A 20,141-nucleotide genomic window follows, 5' to 3' on the forward strand; every position below is an offset into this window, starting at 1 on the left:
CTCTAGCTTATCTGCACTGTACATAATTCCTGCTCATGAACCGCTGTCTTAATTACTGTACCGCCTGGCCCAGTACTGCAATGCTTGTACTTAAGTAACACTCACTTAGGAATACTACTAATAGCCTTAAAGTACACGTACAGTGATGCTGGCAGCTTAAATATACCAAAGAGAGGCCATGAAGTTCCTCCTCTACTTGAAAGTACTTGACTTAGGAAAAGAAAAGATAAAACTCATGCTGAGGTTGCTAAGAGCCACAGCAAGTGTGATTCTGATACCATTAAAATGTAAAGAAGAAAAGGAAACTCCAGCTGGGTTTTCTATCAAGCCTCACAGAGCAGAAGTTATGACTCTATTACATAACAAGTGCTTAGTTACAAAGCAAATGCCATTAAGTCAGGAGATTCAGACTATGCAGTATCTGGCGTTTAGTGAGGGTCTTAGAAAACGTGACCATGGGTAGGAAGGGAAAACCAGAGTACAACTATTAATCAAATTTAATACATAGAGCCATATCTTTAATCTCAGAACTGCAGAGGCAGCAGAAGGCGAATCTCTGTAAGTTAAAGCCAGCCTACAACCTATATAGGATGGTTTTGTCATTCGTTCAAAAACTTACCTTTGACTATGGATTTTAGCACACACTCGTGCAGTATTCACTAAAAAACAGTATTAGAAAAACGTGTCCTCAGAAATAACACCATAAGGACCAATCTATTCTCTTAGGACTTTGGCACTGGCAACCTGAGTGGTTGCCCACTCAGGCTGTTGCAGCAATGCTGCAGGGCAAAGGTGGACAGAGTGCCCAGAGTTCATCACACGAGGAGCAGAGGCATGGTCTGTACTGGCTTACCAACTTTACCACATGGCAGAGACAGAGGATTCCACCACACTGTGCTCTGAGGTATGGCTCGCCTATCAAGGTATGGCCTGCTCATTTAGACTGGGTCCTGACCTGTTTGTCTGCCCATGAGGAATGGGAGACTCCTCCCATTGGAGGAATCCTTACTTCACAAACCACTCAGGGGTGCAAATACCTCGGCACACTGGACTTTGGCGATGTACCCGTTGTTCTGCAGCTCCATCCAGTTGGCTTCATAAAGTTTGGGCCCAATCAGGAAATTTAAGTCAACGATTTTGTCGTCTTCCCGAACAAGAGTTGCAGTCAAACCCAGCTTACAGTGGGCCTGCACAATGGTCAGTACCCGCCGGAACATTTTGGCTGTGGACAAAGGGAAGATTCACATCATTACTTCTACACTGAGAAGGAACCACACACAGCTTGAAGCTTGGCACTGATCTGCCGCACCATATGGCTGACCCTGGGACTAGAGCTGAACTCTGGCTCCAGACAAGAACAACAAAGCAAGAGCGTTTCAGCATGGCTTTAGAACTGCTCAAAGATAGAAAGAAGAACAAGGGATAAATGACTTCAAGGAGTTCCAAGTTCACAAATGCCAGAATTCTCCTACCAACACTGTCTAGAGTCCAGACAGCAGTAGCAAATATGACTTGACTTCAAGCCACACAAATCATTCATCCTGAAGCTTGTCCCCAGGTTACAGCTAGGGAAGCTGGGATGTGGGGGTAGAGAGGAAGCCAGCTCTGCTCTGCCTTCTACCATTCCCCCTTACACCAGAGAGCAAACAGAGCTCACGGGAATGATGAAGCTCAGTCACTAGTTTGCTTAAGCATCCTTCTTCTCTGATTCCCACAAAGATACCACTTAAATCAGGCATGGTGGTACATGCCTTTAGACTCAGCACTCTGGAAGCAGACACAAGAGGATCGTTCAGAGTTTGAGGCCAGCCTGTTCTATATAGTTAGTTCTAAGACAGCTAGGACTAGAGTGAGACCCGTCTCAACAAAACACCCAACAATACCAATGAGACTTACTTTCATCAAGAAGCAACTTTGATTTTCTTCCTTTTTTTTTTTTTTTGTGTGTGTGGTTTTTCAAGACAGGGTTTCTTTGTAGCTTTGGAGCCTGTCCTGAAACTAGCTCTTGTAGACCAGGTTGGCCTCAAACTCACAGAGATCCGCCTCCCTCTGCCTCCCGAGTGCTGGGATTAAAGGCGTGCACCACCACCGCCTGCCTATAATTCCTGATTTTATCAAATAAACAAATAAATGGGAAACAACTTTTTAAAACTCTTGTGTGGGTATGCTTATGTGTGTGAATGCAGCTACCCACATGCTACAGCACATGTGTGGACATTAGAAGACCACCTCATCCTCCTTGTCTGAGGCAGGGTCTTTTTGTGGTGTACTATTGCATATGCCAGGGATTCTGTTGCTGCCACCTTCTGTCTTCCTACAAGACAGGAGTGCTAGGATTACAGATAAAACTTAGCACATCCACAGAGTTTGTGGGTTCCCAAGACTTGAACCCTAGTCCTCCAATTTGTAGGCTTCCATGGCCACAGCTTTTAAAACTTTTAACACTTTGGAAGAAGATTAAGATGTTTTAAGTTGGGTGACCAATGAGATGGCTTAGCAGATGAAAACACTTGCTGCCAGGTTTAATGACCTGAATTCAAAGTCTGGCATCAACATGGTGGAAGGAGAGAATCAGCTCCTGCTGACCTCCAAACCCTGAACATGGCATACACATGCTCTCCCCAAAAGTAAATATAATTTTTTTAAAAAGAGTTTTGGGCTGGGCAACACGTTTTGAGGACAGCCCACCCCCACACCCCACAGGGAGCTGTTACTCTACTCAATAAAACCTGGCTTGCCTGCTGATGGAGGAAGGTCATTGGCTAAAAAAAGAAACTGCTTGGTTGGCCCTCATAGGTTAAAACATAGGTGGGAGGAGTAAACAGAATAGAATGCTGGGAGGAAGAGGAAGTGAGCTCAGACTCGACAGCTCTCCTCTCGGGGGCAGACGCCTCAGAGAGACGCCATGCTCCCATCTCCAGGGCGGACACGACAGCTCTGCTCTCTGAGACACACGCGATCAAGCTCCGACCCAGGATGGACGTAGGCTAGAATCTTCCCGGTAAGACCGGTGCTCACAGATTATTAGAGATGGGTTGATCGGGATATCAGAATTAGCCAGTAAGGGCTAGAGCTAAAGGGCCAAGCAGTGTTTAAAAGAATACTGTTTCCGTGTAATTATTTCGGAGAATAAGCTAGCCATGTGGGCAGCCGGGGTGCTGGGGACCGCCGCTCTTATCACTACAGCCTGCTTTTCCAAAGGAGGAAAAAAAGTGTTTAACTCATGGAGTCGGAGGTGTAGCTCAGTGGAAGCTTCACAAACATGAAACCCTGGCTTCAATCTTCAGTACACACAGTATCATGTTTAGTCTATAATATAATTAAAGATGGGGCCAATGATCCTCTAAAAAGAAACCCAATTGTTGGAGAAAAGAGGCCGCTTGTCGGTTCCCGGCTGCCTGGCTAGCTTAGACCCAAAATAATCACACAGAAACTGTAATAATTAAATCACTGCTTGGCCCAATAGCTCTAGTTTTTTACTGGGTAACTCTTACATATTAATTTAACCGATTTCTATTAATGTGTGTATTGCCAATGGCAGTGGCTTACCAGGTAATGTTCCCAGCGTCTGTCTCAGGCGGAAGATCCATGGCTTCTCTCTGACTTTGCCTTCCTTCTCCCAGCATTCAGTCCAGTTTTCCCTACCTACTTAAGTTCTGCCCTATCAACAGGCCATGGCAGTTTCTTTATTCATTAACCAATAAAAGCAACACATAGACAGAAGGACTTCCCAATCCACCCAATTGGAAGATGAAGAGGCCAGAATATTCCAAAAGACAAATCAAACCAAAGAGTCATAGAAGAACAGAATGGACAGACTCCAAGTAAATGATCAGTTTTAAGTACCATACACAAAAACAATTTTTGAAAACTTCTATGTGCAAACACAACAAAAATTATACCAAAACACAAAAGAAGGCACAAGCAAACAAAACGTTCATGTCATGGTTATCTCTGAGCAATGATTGCTGACCCAAACAAGTAACAGCAAAGGATCCCAGGCTTTCCTTTCTAACAGGAGCATTGGAGACCCAGGCAACAAGTGCAACACAGTGTAGGCCTGGGAGGCAGAACAGCTAACAGGGACAAAGGAGAACTTGATCTGAATTTTTTCGACTCTGCATCTTCTAGGCCATTTCTGGCAGCTACCACAACTGCCCCAGGTGAGTGAGGCACGTTGTACTGAGAGGACCCTTCACAGTCACAGATGGAGCACTGAGCACATCACCCCTCTGTCAACAGAGACCACCACCCTGACTTCTGTCAAAGAAGTCTGCCTTCTTGAATTTCACATAAATGGCATCACCTTCCTCCCTCTGGGTGAAGTTTGCATCACTGTTATGTAAAGCTAAGTCTACAGTTCATTTGGGATGTCTCAACTGTACCTCTGAATCTCTAATGCCAAGGAAAGTGCTCAATAAATGCTTGTTAAGTCAGGAGGACTGGCCGGGTGGTGGTGTGTGCCTTTAATCTATATGAGGCTGGGGAGCAAACCTAGAGGTGCGTGTGTTAGGCAAGCACTTTACTAACTGAGCTTTTCTAGTTCATTACAACACAAAAGTATTAATAAATTGCCCCAACAAGGTTCCTTCTTAAAAGATCAGTAAGAGAAAAGCTTATCTTTTGAGACCTCAAAGATAAAGCGCTTTGCTGGATCCAATGTAATCAAAGTAGGACATCAGAAAATTTACTGATTTGCTCACATCTCTATTTAATAGCAGCTCTTGGGGCTTGACTGCCAGTCAATAGGGCTCGCAGTGTTATTAGTTCATCCTCCATTGTCAGAGCAAAACGAACACTAAAGTACAAGATTAGGTAGCTCCACTTGTGTGGACTCTTGTGAGAGCCTCACAGTAGATACAGCATCACACATGCAGAAAAGCTCCCACGGAGTCTGGAAGCCTTGCTCTTTTATAACCACTTGCTCTTGCAGTTAGCAGGAGCTAACTGGGATCCCAGGAGAACAGAATTAATCCCATCTGCCGGTGATACACACAACCAAAAGCCTTCTCTTCAAGACTCCACCATCTCTGAGAATTGCCTTCAATATATGAAATCTTCCTTCCTTCCTTCCTTCCTTCCTTCCTTCCTTCCTATTGTTTTGTCTGTGTTTTGTTTTGTGAGACAGGGGTTTCTCTGTATAGCCCTGGCTGTCCTGGAACTCACTCTGTGGACCAGGTTTACCTCAAACTCACAAAGATCCACTTGCCTCTGCCTGAGTACTGAGATTAAAAGCAGGCACCACCATCACCTGGCTCAACACAGGAACTCTTACACAACACACTCAAAGGCCTGAACTCAAAGCTTGGTTTCACTTTTATACCCAAAGACAAACCAGTGATGTTGGGAACCAGACCAGAGAACAGAGACCACACTAAGAACTTTAGGACTATGACCTGATACTAGGCTCCCACACGCCTGAATTTGAGATTTTTGTTAAGAACAGCAGTATGCATTAAGTACACTCTCAGGAAGACTACACTCTCAGCCCTCCCAGGCTTCATACCCAGCCCAAGGGAAATACTGTAGAACAATCTTAAACTCATTTAAAACACGACTTTCTACACCATCAGCTTTAATGCTGGCAGACCTGACACCCATACTCTTGAAGGTTGAGTTTCTAAATTATCATAAAATAAATGTGATAGGGAAGGGGTATCAGTTCCATGAACTGTAATATATATATATATATATATATATATATATATATATATATATGAATAGATAGATAGATAGGTAGGTAGGTAGGTAGATACATAGATAGATAGATAGATAGATAGATAGATAGATAGATATTTGTATGTCTACACCAAAATCAGGACATAGATCAATTCATTGCTCCCTCATAACTGCCTAATATGCTGGTCATTTGTGTCCTCCTTGAGTGCTGCCCCAGCAACCACTGGCCTGTTCACTAACATGATGGTATCTTTTTGACAATGTCATGTACGCGTAACCACACACTTCTTTCAGCACCATGCCCCTGAAACTTAGACAAGCTATTGCATGTTCATTCATCTTTACTGACAAGTTGTGTTCCGGTGTACAGATGTGCTGTCGTCTGCTATTTTAAACATCCCCAGATGACCACTGAATTTTGGAGATTATGAATAGAGTTGCTATGGAAACATTTAAGTATAGATATTTCTACATAAATCTCTTCTCATTTCCAACAGTGTACAGAAAAATCATGCTGTGATTTTACAGTGGATGTCGATTTGTTCTAGAGGAACCATCAACTCTGCGATGCCTCTGATCTAAAACCTCCTCTGCACTGGTCATGCCAGGATTCTCATTTTAGCCATTTTATTTGGAGTAAAGTGACATCTTGTGTCTTAATCATCATTTCCCTGATGGCTAATGATGCTTATACTGTTAGTGCAGACACAGCATGTGAATATCCTTGCTAATGTTGTTTCCTAACGTTCTGAATTCATCTGACAATGCAAATCAGTATGTCTAAAGTCTAACAGACTCCCGGTTGTTCCCTGCTAAGTAGCAAGCTGTTTCCAAAGCTATCTCATTTCAATGAACGCCCTGCTGAGCTTCCTTCACTCAAACTAAAGCCTTAGTCTCATCTTTGATTTTGCCTTCCTTTCTGCCCTCATATTTAACCTGTTCATGGGATCTCTGTGGCCTGTCCAATCAGATTGCCTTCATCTTACTGTCTTCTCCCTGGCTCAAGCCTTCTCTTGGGACTCCATAAGTCTACTCCTTTCATTGCTCCCAAAGTGCTTATGCTCAGTAGCCAGAGTGATTCCTATTGTAAGTCAGCTCAGGTTACTCTCTGTTTCCGATCCTTAGATGGTTTCTTCCTCAGAGATGAGCAGTATAAGCCACATCTCCACCCAGGTCTATGAGCTGTGAAGCTGCTCTGGCACCTGCACCAGGGCAGCCTCGACTGCTCTCTCAGAACTTCTCTGCGGACACTGTCTGAGCATGCCAAGGTCTTTTTTGTTTTGTTTGTTTTTCGAGACAGGGTTTCTCTATGTAATGGTTCTGGCTGTCCTGGAACTCACTTTGTAGACCAGGCTGGCCTCAAACTCAGAGATCTGCCTGCCTCTGCCTCCTGAGTGCTGGGATTAAAGATGTGTGCCACGACCTGCCAGTGCATGCCAAGTTCTTTACCACAAGGCCAGTACCTTGTCGTTTTCCCTTCTCAAAGACATCCAGTCTCTGCTGGACCATCTATCAGCATCTCTAGTTATCCTCAGACATATACAGACCCTGGAAAAGCTCTCATCATACAAAAAAGACACCAACGGTGGACAGCCCATTTTCAGTGTTCTGAATGTTCTCTGTAAAAAATACTGTTGTGTTTCATTAAAAGAAGGCTGAAGTATCAGTTGTCAGTGTGTAATATAAATCTGACTTCTCCAATTGCAGGCGTATCTTTTTCTTACAACAGCATCAGTGATACAATCTATCAATCTGCTGTAAAAGTCACCCATTTAGAGTACAATCCAGCAGGTTTTAGTAAGTTCTAGAGCAGTGCAACCCTGACTATGGTCTAGCTTTAGAACATCTCCTGCACCTCTACTTTCAGTCAGTCCGCATTTTCCTCTGCATTCTAAGGCAACCCATGCTGCGTTCTGATTCTAGATCAGTGGCTCTCAACCTTCTTAACTCAACGACCCTTTAACACAGTTCCTCATGTTGTGGTGACCCCACAATAATAATATAATAAAATATTTTATTATAATAATAATAAAATTATTATTACTACTACTATTTTGGAGAAAGGGTTTTTCTGTGTAGCCCTGGCTATCCTGGAGCTTGCTCTTTGCTAGTCAGTAGGTAGAATACACAGCAGTCACCTGCAACCTCCAAATGGGTCAGCTTTTATCTGCATAGACAGTCAGCCTCCACCTCCTCACCTGGAATGGTGTGCACCTCGTCAAGGATCATGAGGCCCCACTCCTGGGTTTTGAGCCACTCCATCACTCTCTCAGCCTCCCAGGACCTTTTGGTGGTGTGGCCCAGCATAGAATAAGTGCTAATGGCAATCGAGCAGCCGATGGGCTTGTCCTTGGCATCCGAGGTGAAGCGGCAGATCTGGCTGTCATCGATGGTTGACCACATCTTAAACTGGGCTTTCCACTGCTCCACAGACACAGCCGAGTTGCCCAGGACCAAGCAGCGCTTTCTGACAGTACACGCAGCAGTCACACCAACCAGGGACTTCCCAGCACCTACAATCAACCAAAGGGTGACGCTACCCAACAGCAGAGTGAAACAAAGGTCAGGAACAGATAGAATGGCTCAACAGGACCAGAATCTAGGCAAAATCCATAAACTGGTCCTCAGAGACAGTATCTGTAAGGCACTCACTGCTTCAGGCTGCATTCTTCATAAAGAGATGACACACTTAGTACTTGTTTATGAGAATTAGTAGAAGGCCCTTCGGTAGCTCCTTATATGTTTCTCACATAAATGGTAAAATGTTAGAACCAACAATGAGAAGGATGCTCCTGCTACCATTAGTTTAAAGAAGGGAAGGCTGGAGTGAAGAGCATTTGCCCATGGTCACAGGTACCCAGCACACAATGTAGGCAAATGACAGCTTTAAACTAATAGGACAATCAAGGCTCAAGAAAGCACAAAGTGTGCACGCTCCTGGCAAAGTCAGAGAAGACAAAAGTCTTTCAACTTCTTACTTTAGTTTCCCCTTCCATTAGAAGATTAAGATGAAAAAAATCAAACTGTTCAATGATTTCACTTTATCTCTGACATGACCTGTGAAGCTTTCTGAAGAGAACTGAAGGCAGAGGCCCATCCCTGCAAACTGTGTCCAGGTTGGAGTTCCCAGATGATTCTGTAATGGCCTCTGGTTGTGAACCTAGGTAGACCTGACACTGAATTGTGAACTCTGACGAAAAGGGGTGCGCGTGTGCAAACGCGTGTGTCTGCTGCCTTTCCTCACACCCATCACAAGCCATCCAGGAACAAGCAACACTTCTGGAGAGGCAGCCTCCAGATTACATTTTACAAGACTGACTTCACTGGGTAGGAACTGTGCTACATGCCCAGCAGCACGGCCTCTACCCGTACAGCTCCAGGTTTCTCTGACACCTCCATTATCAGTCAGGACTTCACGGGTTCCTTAGTGGAGCCATTCACAGCCCTTCTCTGCGCCAACTGAACGAGCTCTCATATACCCGCAGGGCCTTGACTAAGGGCAGCACAAAGCAAGCACTTCGATAAATATCAGTTCAGTCCAGAATCAGGAAGTGGTCTGACCATGGCCATTCACAGGTAAGGTGCTAGCAGGGAGACACACTGAGTAGGGCAGGAGGCAGCCAGCAGACAAAAGCATATTGGCTGGAGGAGTGGGAGGACCTCCTGCAACAAAAGCAGAGCCTCTTTCACTCAGGCCTCACTTACCACAGGGAAGAACGATGACTCCAGAGCGTGCTCGCCCGTTTCCAAACATCTTCCGCAGGCTCTTCTCCTGATAGGGTCTGAGCACGGCTGTGGGCTTCAGGTCAATGTTGATGTCGGGGTTGAGAGAGTCATTCCGGAAGTCATACTCTGCCAGCAGAGGGTACTCTAAGTAGATGCAGCGCTTCTGCAGCTCCTCGATCATTTCCTAGGAGCCAGCAGAGGACACTTGAGAATCTCAACTCCAAAACGCATTCGAGACAACATTCAAAAAGGCCTCATGATCAATATCTGGAGTTTTATCTAGATGAACACAATTTCAGATATTACTTGCCAACAAGAAGGTTAGCACAGAAAAACAGCACAAACTAGGAACATGGGCAAAACAAATTTTTTTTGTTTAGTGGGTTGTTTTTTCTTGTTGCTTTGGTTCTTGTGAGACAAGTGGCATCTAGCCCAGGCCAGTCTTAAATTCACTGTGCAGTCCAGGATGACCCTGAACTGCTGACTCCTCCTGGCCTCCGCCCTTCCAGGCTCAGATTTCAGACACACACTACCACACCATTTATATGGTGCTAGTGACTGAACCCAGGGACTTAGACATGCTAGGAAAGTTATTCTACCAACAGAGCACCATCCCTGGTCTCCTCAAAATTAACTTTAATCAGAACCAAAATGGATCCTGTGGAAACTAGCCTCCTAGCCCCAAGAAGGACATTCAGACCATAATCACCTCAGGAGAATATCAGGGGCCAACTGGTAAGAACAAAACCGGAAACGTACAGGGATCCCTTTCTCTCGGAGTAGAGGGTGCTGGACTGGTAGACAAACCAGGAAGCATTCACTAACCTGCTTGACTTCAAAGGAGACTGTCTGGGTCTCTTCTTCCTCTTCCTCATCCTTGTCCATTTGCTCATAAAAATCAAACAGGTCTTTGGGGATGTCAGATTTGGCCTGTGGATCTACTACCTGGGAGGTAGAAGGCCCGCCACTGCCATCTGCAGTCTTAGAAATCTGGAAGAGAAAGGCAGTTGAGACTCTTGTTATCAGCCATGAACTGACGCTGTAAGGGACAACAGCAGCAGGGCGGCTAGCCTGCCATTCCCGGGTTACAGGAGAACTGAGGTCCTAAGTTCCCAGCCCCAGGTAACCCAGAAGCTCACGCACAGCAGATCTGCTTGTGAAGGTCTCTGTGATGAGTTCCGTAGCCTCCCCCTCCGCGTTCCTCAAGCGACATTCGCGGATCACAGGGTCTTGAAGAAGATGCTGGATGACATCAGGGTGGGAACTTTCAACAAAGTACCTAAAAGCAGGGAGGAGGGAAGTCCCTACTGACCGGCACACCATTTCCAGAACATTCTGCATCTAATTCAACTAGATGATCTGAAAATTATAGCCTCATGACTTCCCACACCTTTGTCAGATCAAATAGCTACAAGTGAAGACATAACACGCTGAGTCACAGGAAGGAGCACAGCTGAACGCAAGGCATAAATGTGTGCAGTCCGAGTGTGATCACTGCTTTGCTAGCGTTCTCTGAAACATCTATATAGAAACTACTATTGCATGTGGATAAGTAACACTGCAAATTTTAACTTCGAGAATTTTTTTTTCTTGTTTGTTTTTTTGTTTTGTTTTTAAGTCAGTGTTTCTCTGTGTAGCCCTGGCTGTCCTAGAACTCACTCTGTAAGACCAGGCTGGCCTCGAACTCAGAAATCAGCCTGCTTCTGCCTCCCAAGCGCTGGGATTAAAGGTGTGCACCACCACGCCCAGCTAGAATTCTTGATTATCAGCTGGAAGTCAACTAGACTACAGGGTGAGGGACTCCTTTCCCTTCCCAAGTCCTCTCAATTTTCCATTTTTGTTTCAAGCAGAGCCTGAGCCCAGCCGTACCCACAGTCCTCCCTCCTCCCTGGCAGTAGAGGGCGGTACCTCACACCTCCTCTTACCTGTTGTGCTTCAGGACCAGCTTGACTTTCCCATAGCTGACAGTACACAACTGCAAGAGAGCACCAGCCAACCTCAGTCCCCAGGACGCCACGCCTCAGCACAGCCACGTGAAGAGTTGACTTGCTTAGGAAAACCCATGTGCAGTCATATCTGCCTTAAGGGAGCTGTTTTAGAGATGAAAGAAGCCCTTCCTCCTAATTCACATGCCTAGCTAAAAAGTACTGCTGTGTTTCCCGTTTTAGTTTCCCCTGCTTGTCCACAGCCCCATCCTGATCTGGAGGCTCATCCTGCCTCATCAGAACTAAAATAGCTCCCAGAAGTCATCAGGCACACAGTGAGTACTCCGCAGTACCTGCTACACAAGGTAAGCTCAAAAGGTTAGGCCTTCCCACCAGTGTTCTCATTTTCCCAACTGGGCGGGGTGGCACACGCCTTTAATCCCAGCACCTGGGAGGCAGAAGCAGATCAATCTCTGTGAGTCCAAGTCCAGGCTGATCTACAGAGGGAGTTCCAGGACAGCTAAGGGTACACAGAGAAACCCTGTCTCTTGGCAAATGAACTCAAGACCGTGAAGCTACATCCCCAATCACTTCCACCTCTATTTTTAAATTCTGAGACAAGTTCTAATAAATCCACCAGCCCGGCCTTGACCTTTCAGTTCTTGTCCCTGGACAGCGGGGACCAGAGGCAGGTGCCACCGTGCCCAGCACAATGTCCCTGGACAGCGGGGACCAGAGGCAGGTGCCACCGTGCCCAGCACAATGTCCCTGGACAGCGGGGACCACAGGCAGGTGCCACCATGCCCAGCACAATGTCCCTGGACAGCGGGGACCAGAGGCAGGTGCCACCATGCCCAGCACAATGTAAGCTTCTTGGTGACAGGGAATATAGTGTAAATCCTCTCAGGTTCCCAATCTGCTGGAAGGAATCCTGTCATTTGTGTGTTGGCAATGATGACTCGCAATCAGATTTCCAGCTGCCTTCAGACCGCCGCAGCACTGCCCCAACGCCATCATCCTGGTAGGCAGCTCCCCACCGAGACCGGACCTAGCTCTGCTGCATTCTCCTTGGGCAACCCTCTATGTCGCCACAACACGGCAGAATTCTGTGGAGTCCAAGGCTTCTCTGGGAGTGGATGCATGGTATTCTGCTTACAGACGTAAAATCCAATGTGGAGCCCTTTCAGATTCGCTAATGGTAACCAAACTACTCACCGCCCGCTTCTTTGATTTAACTGCCACTCCCCTGGAGCCCTCCTCACTTCAACATTTGAAGTTCTGACTTTCCCTAGTACAATTCATTTACCATGGGTCTTGAGTAAGTATTTAACCTTAAATGGAGCTCACTACCTAAAACACCATACAAAGATTGATTTTCTCAGAGTTCTAGATGTTCATGATGAACGGACCAGGCGCAGATGAATGAGACTGTGGCAAGGTCTCCTGACTGGTAAAGAGCCACCTTCTCTCTACAGTCCATGAAGAAGAGACTTATGACAGCTGTATGATGTCTCCTAATAAAGACAAGCATCTTCCTGATTGTGAGGTCTTACTCTTATGGCCTCATTTAGTTTTAAAAAATTCAGGTATATCGGGGTTAGAATTTCAAAAAATAAATTGTAGATATACACATACATGCATACATACATACATACTTATAAATGTGATCTCTAGCACCACCCATTCAGAGCTGGTTTTCCAAATAACCCTTGTTAGTAGACTGGACCTGAATTATTATTTCAGGGCTAGGAGCAACTCACAGGAAGCATAGCCTCAGCCAGAACCACAACTGGATCCAAAGCAGCAGCAGCTAGGCAATCAGCTACTGTGCTACCAAAGGAGATACAAGCCAGACATTTTGATGGCAATATCAGTACCTGAGCACGCCACTGCCACATTATGAAGACAGTTAGAACCGCTAGCAACTCACCTTAATAAACTGGATGATGCCATCGGGAACTCCAGTCTTACTGAGCTTTCTGAGGTACTCAGTGATGTCGCTGGTCTGCAGCCCGACACTGACAGCTGCGTAGAGGGAGTAGGCAGTTAGCTTGTATTCATGGACATGAGTAGGCCGGCACACTGGCTCTGCAATTGCCACCAGGAAGTCTTGGGCATACTTGTAAACTGGAGAGAAGGCTTCCAGAAAAATGTGGCCATCAGGAGCCTAAAAACATCAAGTAAACACAACAGGCAAGGACATTAATGGGCTGCAGAGACCACTAGGCTCTCATGTCATTATCAAAAAGGGTAGGCTGTCCACTGCTAAGATATCCTTGAAACCAGTCCTTCTGGCAACCGCAAGGGTCCTAGTACTTTAATTAGACATAGAAGAGTAGAGAGAAAAGGTTCCCAATGTTCCATACACAGAAATCTTCCCTAACTTCATAGTTTCAAATTGCCTTTTGGCTAGAATAAAAATGTGTGTAGAACATTATGTATCTTAAGTCAAGCAAACTTAGCTACCAAATGCATGCCTTCCATTAACTTGCAAAGGGGCTAAAGAGATGGCTCAGGGGGTTAGAGCATTGCTGCTCTCGCAAAGACCCAGCTCATAACAGTCTGTTAGTCCGGCTTTAGGGGATCTGACACATTCTTCTGGCTTCCTCGGGAACCAGACACACATGTGGCACACATACATGCAGGAACTCAGACATACATAAAAGTTAAAAGATCTTTTTTAAAATGAGGAAGTAAACTATTACCAACACAAACTATTCAGTGGTTGGGGAGATGGCTCGGTGGGTAAAGAGCTTGCTATGCAAGCATGAGGACCTGAGTTCATGCTTAGGTCATGCATGTGTCTGATCTACCAGGAACAGTAGTGCATGTGTATAACCGGAGCTGGTGGTTAGAGGTGGGGATAGGTGGGTGGGCACACAGGCAGAAGAAGTAGGGGAGAAGTCACAGGTCAATCAGTCTAGCCAGCAGGGAGCTGGGCAAATAGGTGATGAGTGATTGAGGAAAACGGCCTGACATCAATCTCGGCTCTAGAAGCACCCCCATGAGCATACCCACACAATGTGTGCACATATCCCCCACACAAAAGAAAGAATGCTGGAGAGGTTGTAGGGAAAAGAGAACACTCCTCCATCGCTTGTGGAAGTGCCAGCTGGTACAGCCCCTTTGGATGTCAGTGTGGCGACTGCTAAGAAAATTAGGAAACAACCTTCCTCAAGACCCAGCAATACCACATTTGGGTATATATCCAAAGGATGCTCAATCATACCACAAGGACATGTGCTCAACTATGTTCATAGCAGCTTTGATTGTCATAGCCAGAACCTGGAAACAACCTAAATGCCCCTTGATTGAAGAACGAATCAGGAAAATGTGGTAATTTACACACTGGAGTACTACACAGCAGAAAAAAAAATAACGACATCTTGAATTTCACAGGCAAATGGGTGGAGCTAAAAAACATTTTGAGTGAGGTAACCCAGACACAGAAAGACAATTATCACATGTACTCACTCATAAGTGGTTTTTAAACACAAAGCAAAGAAAGCCAGCCCACAAATCACAATCCCAGAGAATGTAGACAACAATGAGGACCCTAAGAGAGACATACATAGATCTTATCTACATGGGAAGTAGAAAAAGACAAGATCTCCTGCGTAAATTGGGAGCATGGGGACCTTGGGAGAGGGTTGAAGGGGAGGGGAGAAGCAGGGAGGGGAGCAGAGAAAAATGTAGAGCTCAATAGAAATCAATAAAAAAAAAAGAGAGAAATGCTACATTGATTGACTAACTGTATGTGGTGTAAGTTTGAGTACATGCATGCCACAGTTCCGATGTTGAAAGTCAGGGGACAACTTGCCAAAGCAGGTTCTCTTCTCCTACCATGTGGGTACTGGTACAGACTCAAGTCTCACTCTTGACAGCAAGAGCCTTTACCTGCTGAGTTATCTGGCATTCACCACTGTGTGGTGGGCTGTGGAGAAATGGAGAGCGAACGCCCAGGTCACACCAGCTGTTCCAATGTGCACGTACAGCCCCCGCTGCTTCAGAAAGCAGCATTCCTGACTCTTGAATTTTGGAGGTGTGAGAATGTCCAAGATTTAGCTGCCACCCAGACTTTTCGGCTATGCTTACCACCCAGAGGGGCCTGGAAGTATGGTCGCCTTTCAGCGGCATCTGCTGCCTGTAGTCCTTGGCTCCATACTCATCAACTTTGGTGCTGGACTCATCGACCTGTTTCCCTGCCGCTGAGGGCACCGCCTCCTGAGAGTCGTTCCCAGGCGTGTCGTCTTCGTCTTCCTCTTCCTCCTCATACTGCCTCTTTTTGGACTTCTTCTTGTCTGCGACAGAAGACACAGAAGTGAACCCAGCAAGGTTTTACAATTCCCTCCGCACTACACAGGGAACGCTAAGTTCTCCTGAGCCAGCGCTCTGCATCCCGGCATCACCCCCGGAATCCCGCAAACACCTCCCACCCGGCTCCGCAGAGCATCTCCTGGACCCAACAGACCGGAGCAAACACTGAGACAAGGACCGCTACAAAGAGTCCGTACCGCGGTCTACTCGGTCTCTTTTGCCCATAACAGTTCCTGGATCAGGGAGCCACCACTCCACACCGCGTAAATTCCTGAAGAGTAACTTTTAGAGGAACTTCCGGTCTATACCGGAAGTACAACCCCAGACCATCGGAAATCCCACCTCTGAAGCTTTGGACCGGAAGAGTCGCTACTCTGCCACAGCTAATCTAAAGTGAGCTATAACTATGTATTGTTCATCCTCCACTCATAAGTTTTGCTTTGAACCTGATGTGGTTCTAGGGGCCTTGCACTAACTTGCCCTGTAGACCAGGCTGACCCACAACTCAGAGATCTGCTTGCCCCTACCTCTCGACCTCTCTAGTGCTGTGATTCACTATGCCCTGCCTTCGCTCTGGTGTTTGTTGAGGCCGCCTCTTAGATCGCTAAGGTAGGACAGTGAACAAACCTGGATGGTTTCCTCAGGCCCCTATGAGCTGGGATTACAGGCGTGTTCCACCACACCTCGTGTCTGGAAATTAAATTCTAAACGCGAGAGGTGGGAAATACACATTGTTTTAAGAAAAATAAAATGGGCAGTGGCATTCTAAATGGAGTGGCCCTGGATAGAGGGTGTGGCCCAATTTTTTCTATACCAGAAACCAAAGAATAATCTTGGGGCCTCACCAAGGATGATACGAACAATAATAGCTCGGCAAGAAAATTCTTTTTGAGAACCCAAAGGGACTAACAAGGACACCAAGTAGTCAGTTCGCGTAGTTTTTAAAAAGTTTGGTGATTATGTCTTTTCCCCATTGACTGGGGTCAGATCGCACAGCTTTTGACAAGTGTCCAGTTTTAAAACAAGACACAAAAGAAGGGGGGAAAGGGTCGGGTCAGCTGCTTTAAGTCGTCAAATTCTGGTCAGCAGTGTCTCTCTCTCTCTGTGTGTACGCACTGAAACAATTGTAAACAGCCTGTGTGCGCTTGCAAAAACAATTGTCAGCAGTCTGTGTAAGTGTGTGTGTACGTACACGTCCTACATCACATAAACCAAGTGTGGTGGCTCGTGACTGTAATCCCTACACCTGGAAGGTGGAGGCAAGAAAAGTTCAAAGAAATACTTGGCTACCTCATAGAGTATGTACATGCTACATGCTTCCAAAAATAATAGTAGAATGAATGGTCCTAGAATCGCTCTAACTAAACAAAATGATGACTGGTTTCATTCTGTGCTTATTTTGAAAGAGAAGTGGATGGGATTTGCTGACTGAGATAATATGGGAAGGGGGAGGAAGGAAAAGTAACATCCAAGACGTTTGGTTTCAGCAGCTACTAAAATGATGTATCTGAGGCAAAGTGCAGATTCGGAAGATGATTTGCAGCAAGTCAGATGTAAGTGGCAAGTCAGTTTGCTGTTCCAGAATAAAATGTCAGAGGTGGCATGATTTAAACAGCAAAACTTAGATAAGAAGGTAGAAGGGTTTGAGAAGGGGACCTGAAAGAGGCAAGGGGGAGGAAAATAAAGCATGCCATAGTATCAAAATGTTACAATGAAACCCATTATGTTAACAAAGTGAACAAGCAACCAAAAATTTAAAAGAGAGCTGGGAAGATAAGTTAGTGGGTAAAAGTACTTGAGCAGAAGCATGAAGCCTTGATGCAGGATCTTCAGAGCCTGCATAAATGGGGCAGGCGTGATGTTAGTGCAGGCATGATGTTAGATTGCTGTGGTCCTGGCACTGAGGAGCAGAGAGAGGAGAATCCTTGGGGCTTACTTGCCAGTCTCGTCAATGAGCTCTAATTAGTAAAAATTCCTGTTGCAAACTAAACAAGGTGAAGTGGGGCTGTGGCGAGATGGATCAGTGAGAAAACACTTGCGACAAAGATGTAAGGATCAGAATTTGGAGCTAAGGAAGACTCATGGAAAAGCTGAAGAGATAGCTTAATGGCCGAGAACACTTGCTGCTCTTCCAGAAGGTCTGGTTCGCTTCCCAACACCTACATGGTGGCTCACAGCCATCCCTACATCCAGTTCCATGGGATCCAAGGCTTTTTTCTCACCTCTGCAGGCACCAGTCACACATGAGGTGGACATGCATTCATACAAATAAATCTAAACAAACAAAATTCAAAAACAGGTAAGCCAAGTAAACTGCTTCTAATGATGACATGAAGGAAGCAGACAGTAGGTTCCTGGAGCAAGCCCAGTCACTGGGCTCTGAATTTAAATGAGAGACCCTGCCTCTATAGGTGAAGAGCAAAGGAGGACAGTAATAGAGGAAGACACTGGACATCAGCCTCTTGCATTAATGGGTGTATACACACACACACACACACACACACACACACACCAAGCAAGCATGGGGAAGTAAAAATCAGCAGAATTAGTGGATTTAATTCCCTTTGGTTTATACTGCTACTGAATCTATATTGAAAATGTGTTCACAGGACTGGAGAGATGGCTCAGTGGTTAAGAGCACTGATTGCTCTCCCAGAGGACCCGGGTTCAATTCCAGTACTCACATAGCAGTTCACAACTGTCTGCAACTCCAGTTCCAGGGAACCTAACGCCCATGGAAAAACACCAATGCACACAATATAAAAAAATAATTTAAAAAATGTGTCCTGTGTCTATGAGAGCAGTCTTCACAGTGGCTATTTTCCTTCTTTGTGCCTCTATCAGCTAATACATTCTATGGGCTGAGCAAGGTCTCCCCCTCTGGAGTCTTCCTGATCATATCCTTGTGGGGAGGGAGAGGATCCTACATCCATTGGGAGTGTGGAAGCAAACATAGCACTGAGATCGGTCCAGATGGAGGACCTGTCTTTATACTTTCAAAGCCACTTGAGTATTATTGATCATACTGTTGGAGGAACTCAGCTGTGGCTATCAAATGCATCTAGAACAGTGAACCATAAACAGATGCTTCCAAAATTTGATTCTCCCCACTGGCCTGAGGATCAGCTATCCCACTCCAGGGTTATTCCTAGTTGAGATCTGCTTTCAGACCACCATGGACAAAGCTATCTCTCCCTACGCATTTTCCCACCTTCATCAGCCTCCTGTCTCCTGTCCCCTTCAGTTTATTAAAACCCAGCAATAGAGTTCCTCTCAGATAGCATCCAGAGTCGTACAGTGCGACAAAACTGGAATTCACTCTTCTGCTGGCCGGTCTGCCAGAGGAATCACTACCTCACCAAACCCCACAAATGGAGTTGAGACTCATGAGGGCTGTAGGACTGTCCTAAGAATAGGAATGCCTGGTTTTCACCCATCTTTCCCTTTGAAGTGGCATCTGAATCCCCTTCCCCTTCTGCTTTGACTTTTCCCCCACCTCTGAGGATTGGACTCAGGTCCCCAGGGCTTGTGGGGCAAGCACCTTAACCCACTGAACTGGCTCCCCAGCCTGTTGTTTGTTTTTAATCACTGATACCCTCAGTCTGGGCCATCGTTACCCTCCACAAGGATCTACTAAAGAGGCTTTATGGGCATTACAGGCTCAGACATTGAGAGTTTCTAGGTAACTGTTAGGTGTTCCAAAGAGCGAGCAAGCAAGACAGAATTTCTGTAGACACATTATGTCCAAGAACATATCTGTAGACACAAATCACAGTGGGAATAAATACCAGCTTTATTAACACTCAAAGTGCCATCATTTATGTCCATCCCATAGTCCAGAAGGTTACTGAGAGTAAGCCTCTGTACCACAATCCGTCCAAAGATGAACAGGAAAGAAAAAGTATGTCTCACTGTACTAAATATCGCAGGCCTTCATGCATGACAAATCTAAATAAAGATGTGTCAATAATACACAAATTGCCATATAAACAAAGTCATTATCACTAACAAAATATAAACATGGTTTCTTTTATATTAAATTTTTAAAAAGCTATTTACCAGCAAGAGAAAAATACATAGAAATTATAAAACTCAAGAAATTTTACACATTTTTTACAAGCACAATTTTGAATAAACAACAAACCCAAAATGTGTGTGAAATGTAGTACATACTACACTGTGTCTGGCTTCTGGTAGGTTCTAATCACATGGGTTCCTTTCAACTTAATAATCTTAGTCATAGTCAACTTCAACCATGGGCTTTATTCCTAACACAGATCATTTATAATAACACCACATATTTTAGAAGGCTTCCATTGAAACACTGAATACAGAAACACTGTCAGATGGGAAACCTAATTTCCAACTCTTTTTCTGCCAGCTGCTTAAAACACACAGTATAGTATAAAGACATACCGCGTATTTTGAGATTCCTAACAAGGTAGTCAACTGTGAAGAATCACAATATGCCAATGTATTGTCTTATACACTCAG

At 45.4% G+C, this 20,141-nt stretch overlaps 1 protein-coding gene across 1 annotated transcript in view; it reads right to left on the reverse strand.

The window, feature by feature from the left end:
• Positions 1-15,953, reverse strand: part of LOC121445716 (general transcription and DNA repair factor IIH helicase subunit XPB) — a 30,376-nt gene extending 14,423 nt beyond the window's left edge. The window contains exons 1-9 of the mRNA XM_041647863.1: positions 15,845-15,953; positions 15,426-15,631; positions 13,261-13,497; positions 11,331-11,380; positions 10,549-10,684; positions 10,231-10,395; positions 9,385-9,589; positions 7,878-8,192; positions 1,038-1,222 (exon numbers count right to left, since the gene is read on the reverse strand). Of these exons, the coding sequence (XP_041503797.1) occupies positions 1,038-1,222; positions 7,878-8,192; positions 9,385-9,589; positions 10,231-10,395; positions 10,549-10,684; positions 11,331-11,380; positions 13,261-13,497; positions 15,426-15,631; positions 15,845-15,872 (1,527 nt within the window). The 5' untranslated portion in view covers positions 15,873-15,953. The remainder of the gene's footprint in view (positions 1-1,037; positions 1,223-7,877; positions 8,193-9,384; positions 9,590-10,230; positions 10,396-10,548; positions 10,685-11,330; positions 11,381-13,260; positions 13,498-15,425; positions 15,632-15,844) is intronic.
• Between the last annotated feature and the right edge of the window lie 4,188 nt (positions 15,954-20,141).

This window comes from Microtus oregoni, unplaced genomic scaffold, assembly GCF_018167655.1.
Source record: "Microtus oregoni isolate MIOR12 unplaced genomic scaffold, Mior012 000366F_ref0000400, whole genome shotgun sequence".
Classification (NCBI taxonomy): Eukaryota; Metazoa; Chordata; class Mammalia; order Rodentia; family Cricetidae; genus Microtus; species Microtus oregoni.